The sequence below is a fragment of the Artemia sp. Qi Xiang Cuo genome, chromosome 1 (assembly GCF_049724085.1).
Source record: "Artemia sp. Qi Xiang Cuo chromosome 1, ASM4972408v1, whole genome shotgun sequence".
NCBI lineage: Eukaryota > Metazoa > Arthropoda > Branchiopoda > Anostraca > Artemiidae > Artemia > Artemia sp. Qi Xiang Cuo.
The window spans coordinates 72,385,346-72,395,063 of record NC_142794.1 but is presented as its reverse complement, the minus strand read 5'-3'; the positions used below and the strand labels follow the sequence as shown (position 1 = coordinate 72,395,063).

At 33.5% G+C, this 9,718-nt stretch overlaps 1 protein-coding gene across 1 annotated transcript in view; it reads left to right on the top strand.

Annotated features, from left to right (window-relative positions):
- Nucleotides 1–6,327: 6,327 nt before the first annotated feature.
- Cox17 (Cytochrome c oxidase copper chaperone COX17) overlaps nt 6,328–9,718 on the top strand; it is a 29,723-nt gene continuing 26,332 nt past the window's right edge. The window contains exon 1 of the mRNA XM_089096091.1: nt 6,328–6,485. Coding sequence (XP_088952217.1) covers nt 6,364–6,485 — 122 coding nt within the window. The 5' untranslated portion in view covers nt 6,328–6,363. The remainder of the gene's footprint in view (nt 6,486–9,718) is intronic.

Here is a 9,718-nt window from a genome sequence, read left to right as displayed (position 1 = left end):
TCCTATTCAGCACCACAAACCTTACAACAAAACAAACTCAACATTACTGTTAAGATCACTGGGAGGCCATAATAAGCTACTCAAACGTTTATTTGTTTGCCCCTCCCCCCCCCAAAAAAAAACAAGCAACAAAAGAACTAAAATTCATACTTACTTTAAAAGGATTTCTTTAATTGTATTCTTAAACATAAAAATACTGGTAAATTTTTTGCAGTTCATATTATTGACTTACAAATAAAGTAAGCATACCACTCAATGCCTTTTTAAGCTCTTTCCAAATATAATAATCATTTTTGTTGGAACTGAATTTTACCCCATCCCTATATATACCAATTCAGGGTATATATTTGCACATTAGGGGGGGTTGAGCTAAATTGTATTTCTTTTGTAAATGAGAGGTAAGTTTAAACTTTACCCCCACCCACCCCTTATGTGCAAATAAATGCCCTGAATTGGTATATATAGGGGTGGGGGTAAAATTCATTTCCAACAAAAATGATTATTATATTTGAAAAGAGCATAAAAAAGGCATTGAGTGGTATGCTTACTTTATTTGTAGGCTAAGTCAATAATAGGCTATGAACTGTGAATAAATTACCAAAATACCACTATTATTTTTAATGCTCTGATCTAGATGGTTCTAACTTCTAGGCCTAATCACTGTATGAAGTACAGAAAACATCAACCAGGTTGAAACAATTAATCAAGCATCAATCTTTCTAAAAAATCAAGTGTCATAATTGTGGATCATGGATCTCAAATTAACTAAACTGTCAAAACATGGAAAAATTTTGGTAAATTTCTACCAAATCATATTATTGACTTATGCATAAAGTGAATATACCACTTGATGCCTTTTTTATGCTGATTACTGGATTTTTTATGCTGAATAATCATTTCTATTGGAAGTGAATTTCAGCCCCCCCCCCCCTATATATGCCAATTCAGGGTATATATTTCTACATTAGGGGGGGGCAAATTTTGTTTCTGATGTAAATGGGAGGTAAGTTTAAACTTTACCGCCCCCTAATGTAGAAATATATACCCTGAATTGGCATATATAGGGGGGCTGAAATTCATTTTTGACAGAAGTGATTAGCCTAGGCTTTTAGGCTATATTTGTAATCAGCATAAAAAAGGCATCAAATGGTGTATTCACTTTATTCCTAACTCAATAATATGATTTGGTAGAAATTTACCAAATTTGTACCATGTTGAAGTCTAAAAATAAACAAAAGTGTATATGCCTATAGCCTAGTTCTCATAGTCAAGAAGCTGGCAGTATCCTTACATGCTTATAGATGTTCTGTACTGAATCCTAAGATATTCTGTACTGAATACTGGGGTTACAGACCAACAAAAAAATGAACAGTGTTATTTTGAAGAACTTGTACAGGTCAGACAATGGAAGCAAATGTACCAACAATATGTTTGAACAAATGTGCAAACATTAAGGCTCTGGATACATTCCTGAAAGATTCATAAACCTAACTCACCTACTTTTCAAAATATCAAGAAGCTGCTAAACTACAATTTGGTCAATATTTATAATAAAGTAATAATCAAGATATTCCCTGTGATGTTTGCTAATCACTGAATTCAATAGGCTATTCATTCATTTACAAATACAAACCAATGTGTTTAATTTCTGAATTTGCCTAAAATGAAACAATGTTGCCAAAAACTTTATTGATTATGACTAGAGTTCAGGAAAGAAAGGCGCAAGGCCATCAAAAAGGAGACAAGTTATCTTTATCAGATAAGAAAATAACTTGCACGAAATCATCTATGTTAGTGTACAAAGCTGAAATATGAAATGTGGTCTTTTTTGAAACTGGTGGAAATGCGCATTGTTTACTGTCACTACTTTGATAATCAACTACACTATTATGACAGATTTTAGGTAATATATTCTAGGTCGACTTTCTTTGGTGTTGCCTAAATAGCAAGCGTGGTCACTTTGACAGTGATATACGCGAGATTTTCGAAAAGGAGATAGTTCATTTTCAGAAAAAAAACTAATATAACTTGCACGAAATTTCTTTCAGTTTACCAATATACAAAGTTGAAATATCAAATCATGTTGTGTACTATATCACGGCTAAGCACAACAAATAGCAGAGGTGGGACAAGAGACCATCCGTTCCAGTAAAAATCAGAAAAAGTCAAGGACAGCCAAAATATAATAAATAATACCATTGCCCATCGAAGAGAGCAAAAACTACTTGTGTGAATGCTAATACAGGATATATTTAATTTAATTTGTACATATCTGAAACCTTTAAGCCTTTTCGTAGATCTTTATCAAATAGACACACATCTTTTACTTGAAAATCAGATTCAAATGACATAGAACCTTTTTTATTTTGTATGATTAATAACTAGGTACGGATAATTTACTGACTCTGAAGCAAAGTTTGAATCTCGGAGGGAAAGTCATTTCCAATTTATTATAGCTCCAACTGTCTTTAGTTTTATGCAGTTTATTTCATTAATTTTATCATTTTAGAATGGGAGACTTGACTTTTGAAGCCAAATGAAGCAGAAAAAAAGCCCGTCAAATAAGCATGATTTAGGTGGAACCTGAAATATTTACTAAACGCTATCATCTTTTACTTTTATTAGCTTTTCCCAGAACTATCGGAGATACCTTGACTGTCTATTTTAATATTTTATTAAATGTTTCACGACAGCTATGCATTTTTCCAAATTTTCTGTTTAGATCTTTTCAAGATTTTTTTTGTAGTACTTAGTTTTATATTCTTTCACAGCAGCATTTTTGAATTTTTGTAGAAGGAGGAATGCTTTCATTGCTCTGGCAATTTGCCTTCTACGGATCCAAAACTTGCAGATATACGACGGTAGGGGTTTTAAGTTGTTGCAGTACGAACTGAATGACAAAGTTTGATAGATTAGGAGAACTTTGCTTTAAAAGAAATTCTGAATCTAAAACTGCTTATTTTCTTCTGACAGTGTTTCAAATTATAGCTCATTACTAATTCTAAGTATGACGTCCTGAACGTTACAAAATTGCCAGGTATGCATATATTCATGAGAATAAGGATACTTTTCATTTTAGTATGGAAATTGAGGAACGGATAACGTGTCACTCCTGGTCAGTTTCTTGGCCAGATAATAGCATTGATTTAGATACTGAACAGGTAATCGGATTAATCTACGAATATTTGGAAAAAAAGATCTTTTACTTTGATAAATGAGCCAGATTTTTAATAGATTTTATTTGGTCTAATAAAAGTTGTTCCAGTTGAGTTGTGATTAAAACAACTTTCACATAGTATCAAAATTCTGGTGAAAGCTGTGCTTGTCTTTTGAAATTTTACCATTGGGAATCTTACGGCCGTCCAAAGTTAAAAACGCGTATATACATGAAAAGTCACGTTGCGAGTTAAATCTACCACTGAATTCAACTCAAAGAGGCAAATCGAATTGTATATGCAATAATGACCTAATAAAATCCACTGCAAAGATTTTTTTTCTGTCTAAACCACATATCTGCAGCATTTTGCCTGTTTGCCAAAGTTGAAAAATTGGCATTTAGCAGCATCAGCGAACTTCGACATGTATTTCAATTGGGTAATTGGAAAGAATTCTGTCTAAAACCAATCCTAGCAAATTTTCACTTCAATCATGCGTCTAGTGTGGCACAATGAGTGGGGAAAATGCTGCAAAATTTGAAGAACTTTGAAGACGATTTTCTCGGAATAATGAAAAGTGTATACATGCGTTTTTACATTTGGACGGCAAAATCCGTCAAACAAATCCATAAGCCAATTAGTTTATCAATTTAAATGAGAGCCAGAAATTCAATAAGTGTTTCAATGATAAATAGGAACAAAACTACTTATATCCTGTTGAGGAGAAAGAAAACTATTGAAATTGGATTGGTTCGTTGGAAAGAAACGTTGAAATACACTTGAAATAACTGAAAAATATAATCCAAATTTAGATTGGCTTTTACAAGAAATAACAGTAGTCACTATTATACGAAAAATTCATTTCAGGGGTCTATAAAGAAAAAATGTAGTTACCAAAGAAAATAATGCTGCAATTTGTAAGCTACATTTTACGAGTTCTTAACACATAATTTTGTACACCAAGTGAAATTGGTTTTAATATCACTGTTATAAAGAAAAATACAAATCAAAGATTATACGCTCACAAAAATACAAGACTACTGGTGAAAATTAAAATAATGTATAAATATGTAATAGTGTTATCTCTTACAGTCCTATTTCTTAAAAAAAAATATTCTGAACAAGGTAAGTTCAACCGACCTTTAAATTAAAGATACTTTTGTTCTATAATCCTAAAGAATAAACCAAGTCTCTACTCTCATCAAAATTTAATTGGAAAAGAAGAGACACTGATGCCCAGGAATTTTAACGCACATCGTTCTCTTTGAGAATACATTGGTATTTCTATTCCAGCAGGTAGGGCTGTGGAATAAAATCTATGAGAGATCAATAATATCAAGTTCTTGGCCTGATTTGGACTGGTAACTCATTACAAATCTGGAGAGCAAAGATTCGGAATAATCGGCTTGTAGCTATGATCACCATGTTTGGTCTATTGCCCAAGAATATTACAAATAACGCTTAGCACGATTCATCAGAATTATGCACATAAACTATGCAACTGAAACTCCTCAGTTCACATTAAGACTGCCCCCCCCCCCACAGTTTCAATAATATTAGCGATTCTCAGTTCTTTTCCGTTTTGAAAAGTCTGATCTCTCTTCGCCCTCTCCCTTCCTAAAGATTTTTTTTATTTATTTAACTGAGCATTGATATAATTTCAATACTAGCTATAGTGGCTCAGAATACTCTAATCACTCTTATTTGCTATTTTAAGTAATTTCAAGGCACTGCCGAATAAAGCGTTATTCTCATTTACCTTAACAAGGGCAATGCTTAACTGTATGCAAAAAAAAAAAAAAAAAAACGCTGATGTGAAAACAAAATCACAGGATAGCAGCCTTCTGAAAAGAATTCTAAACTTTGATATTGTTGCCTGCCCGATGTTTGTAAAAAATATCATGTGCGAGGCAAGGATTGCAACAGAAAACTTGAAGAAGATTAGATGATCATCATCGACGTAATCGACGTAATTTAAGCTACGAAGAAACTTTTTGAACGAATATCTGAAGAGGATATGAACAATTTAATAGACAGTGCTGCTGTGTTTGCCGTAAGGAAGACATTGAATCTAGATGCAAATATCATCAGACATCATCGTCGGTGACCTGAACCATCTCGAATTGGCAGAATAGTTTATATTCAAGCCGTGATCTAAATACATCAGTTCTATAGACAACGTTTAGAATTCTTAGAATTCTGCTTGATAGGTTGACTACGATGATGGAAGATAATCTTTAAGCTTGCCTTGTTGACTTTCAGCTATTTTAATCCCAAATTCAGCCTCCTTTCAAGAAAAGAACTTCTGTTGCAAGTTATTGAGCTAGCAATCACAGTTTTCCCAAACCAGTAAAGAACTTCAGACTTAAATGGTTTTCAAGTATAGCTTGAAGTTTTGTTTTAGTTTTGCCAAGGGACTACGTGCTTCGAAGAAGACATTGGTGAAGGATATCCATGCCAACATCCACGTGAGCGCATTGATCGTATTTTCTAAGTGGATAAAAGTGCAACTGTGGCATTTGCTGCTCCCAAGAGAGCATTTAACAAGTCCAAGTTGGTCAAGAATTGATTGAGATCTGCCGTGGTTGATTCTCAACTAAATTTTCTCACGTTGTTGGCGAATGAGAAAGATCTCACCGATTCTGTTGACTTAAACAAGCTTGTCCATCAACAGGTCACTTTGAAGAGGAGGCTAATACAGATTTAGCTATTCTTAGTTACCCATTTGTGCGACAGGTATTCCGTTTTAGAGTCTTCTTCGTCTCCGTTAAAAACTATAAATATCAATATGAACTAGAAGTCCTTTAAATGGGGCACTCGTGTCTTATCAGCTAGACTCTTTGAATCACACCTGGCTTTAAGCCGGCCCAGAGGGAGCCAGCCCTGCTCCTGTTTTTGGTAATTTCTGTTCGTTTTAAGTATGGGTTGATCATTAATTGTTGTTTTTATTTACTATTGGAATAATATACTTATTGATAAGACCTTATGTCTGTTTTATGTTTGTATTATTACATGATTTCATTTATTCTCGTCTTTGGTTTAGTTTAATTCTTTATTTTGCTTTGAAAATTTTTGTTCTTAGAAAATCAATTTTTAGATAATAATTGCAATGACTGTCATCTATAATGAGAGATTCTTGTGAATATGCTGACATCTTCATCAGGAGGTTATGTAAGGAGTCCAGCTGAAATTTTCAAGATAGCAAACCATGGAGTCCACTGGAAAAAAGGAATGCGAGTTCAAAAACGTTGAAGCCCCTGTGGGTCCTGATGGAAAGAAATTGAAACCATGTTGTGCGTGTCCGGAAACAAAACAAGCACGGGATAAATGGTAGGTATTTTTTTTTTGTCGAAAAAACCTAAATGGCTTAGGCCTAGTCCTAAGTGCAGGGTAGCCTAAGCACTTACTGTCCAGAGTTTCAGGGCTGGATGGGGGGGCAAGCGCCCTGGGGATGGCAAAAAAGCTTAAATTGTTATATTTTGGTTAAAAATGGTAACATTTACAGTGTTGGTGGTGTGGTAGGGAAGGGGGGGGGGGTAAAGTCTACATTTGCCCCCACCCCCAAGAAAAAAAGAACTCTGGCTCTGTAGAGTCTAGATAGGGTCAATATCTACCAAATCATATTATTGAGTTAGGAATAAAGTGAATACACCATTCAATGCCTCTTTTTATGCTGATTACGAATATAATAAGCATTTCTATTGGAAATGTATTTCAGCCCCCCCCCCATATAGGCTATACCTAACCCAACCTAACCTTGGCATATATAGGGGGGGGGGGCTGAAATTCATTTCTGATACAAATGCTTATTATATTTGTAATCAGCATAAAAAAAGGCATTGAATGGTGTATTCACTTTAGTCCTAACTCAATAATATGATTTGGTAGATATTGACCCTAGATAGTAGGCCTAAGGCAAAAAAGTGTTGTCCAGACTCAAGACAAAAGTTTTTATTTTATACTTTAGAGATAGCAACAGGAACAGGTAGGCTAGCCTAAATAGAATTTTGTAAAATTCTAGATCTTTGTATCTTGGAAATTGGTTGAAGATGGTTGAAGAAGGTGAATGAAAGTGGAATGAATCCAGGACCTAGGTTAAATGATCAGTAGTGTAACTACTTTGATGGGGTAGGCTAAGGTTTATATTAACAGACTAGGCCTGTGGTCAGATTTTGGTAAATTTTTTGCAAATCATATTATTGACTTACAAATAAATTAAGCATACTACTCAATGGCTTTTTTATGCTCTTTCCAAGCATAATAATAATTTTTGTCAGAAATGAATTTTACCCCCACCCATATATATAGGCTACCAATTCAGGGTATATATTTGCACTTTAGGGGAGGGGTAAATTTTATTTCTGGTGTAATTGGGAGGTAAGTTTAAACTTTACCTCCACCCCCCTAACATGCAAATATATAACCTGAATTGGTATATATAGGGGTGGGGGTAAAATTCATTTCCAACAAAAATGATTATTATATTTAGAAAGAGCATAAAAAACAGCATTGTACTTTGGTATGTTTACTTTATTTGCAAGTCAATAATATGATTTGCAAAATAAATGTACCCAATTTGCCTCCTGAATCCAAATTTAACATTCATTTGCATCAGAAATGAACTTTACCCCCACCTCCCTAATGAGAAAATATATAGGCCTACCCTGAATTAAAATATCCCCAGGATTGGTATATATAGGGGTGAAAGCAAAGTTCATTTCCAACACAAATGAATGTTAAATTTTGATTCAGGATGCAATTCTGACCATAGATGTAAGTTTATTTCTTAGCTTCCTGAATAGTCCATTACTAATAGACCTTACCCCTTTAGTGACAGACCACTTACAATGGAAGCATGCTAACTAAATTAAAAAAAAAGTGTAAAATTCTAGACAAGGTGCTTTTTGCTATCTTGGAAAGTGGTTAGGTTAGGAAAATAAAACTGAGTAATCAATAATACTCTGGGAAGGTATTACCAAGACACTATATTAACCTTCTTCTGATTTCTAAATCTTGAAAATTTGACTTGACAAGTCTATACTCATTGGAATTTTGACAAAACAATAGTATACCTTATTTTTTAGTTTCTAGTATCTTTTTCTCTGGTTTTGGTTTTGAAGATGTAATTCCTGTTATTTGAGCATAATTTAAGCCATATTAAAGGGTTTTATTTTTCAACTTAGGAAATTTATTTATAGATCTTTGGAACCTTGTGAATTAGAATTGAGAAAAGTTGTGAAGCTGATAATACTTTTCTTGTTCTTAACTTAAACAGAAGACCTATTTTGCAAGGTTTCACTTTTATTACACAAAGATTCTTAAAAGTCATGAAAGGTCAGTGCCCTTTAGAGAGATGAGTGTAGGTAAAAACTTGAAAATACCTTCATGGAACAAAACTTTAGTCTGTAGATCCATCCCTGAAAGCAAGGCCGTATCCAGGGGGGGGGTACCTGGTTTGAACCCCCCCCCCAAATTTGGACCGAGTCAAAAATAAGTCGAAAATTAGTAAAATCTAGGTAAAAATAAGTATAATTAGTCGAAAAATGAGTCAAAAATTAGTAAAACCCCCCCCCCAAAAAAAGTCAAAAATTAGTAGCCCCCCCCCCCCCCAAAAAAAAAAATCCTAGATGCGGCCTTGCCTGAAAGTTTCATTTTTCTAACCTAACCCCTTTCCCAGATAGCAAAAAGCACCCTGTTCAGAAATTTACCTTAAACAAGTAGATCCATTTGTAGATTTCTTATTTTATTCTCTTCAAATATCATGGTTAATTTTCATCACTATGTACCCTCTACAGATAGGCCATAGCCCTTGATCATATAGGCCTACAAAACCAACAGAAAACACTATAACAATAAAGTTCTTGTTATCAGTTTAGTGGTTAGCCATTTCTAAAGTAAATGTGTTAATAAACAACAGTATTTCCATTAAATTCCTAACTTTGTATTGTTTTCAAATATTATGGTCCCTTTTCTCACATTACACCCCCCCCCCCACTATTGTTTCATTTAATATTCTATCATCAATTCTATCAGACAAAACTGAAATTTATTAGGTCAATATTGGAGCAAATATTTTTTAATGAAGAAGACTAGATAAAGATGAAGATCTTACCATTACTGAGCCACAGATTAGGTAAACATACCACTCAACACTCTCTTATGCTCTTTCCTAATATAATAATTGCTTTACTTGGAAATTCAATTTTAAGCTCTTTATAGACCCTTAAAGATGATAAATTTTTCTCTAGTTTTTGGGCATAGAAAATGGTTAAAACATTAGTTTAAAGTGTAATATTTGATTATAAATCCATTTTGTTAAAGATATGTAATTGACAGGCATTGATTATTTACAATCCATTTTGATAAAAAAAAATTCCATGCTTAGTCTATGCTGTTTTTGTAAAATTAAAGACTGTATTTTCTAAGCACTGTTTTTGTAAAGTCATAGACTAAGTTTTTTAAGTGCTAAAATTTGCTTAATATTATGATAGTGAATGCAGAAAGGCAAGTGATGGTGGTGTATAAAAATCAGATAGTACATTTGATTTATAATCAACTAGTAA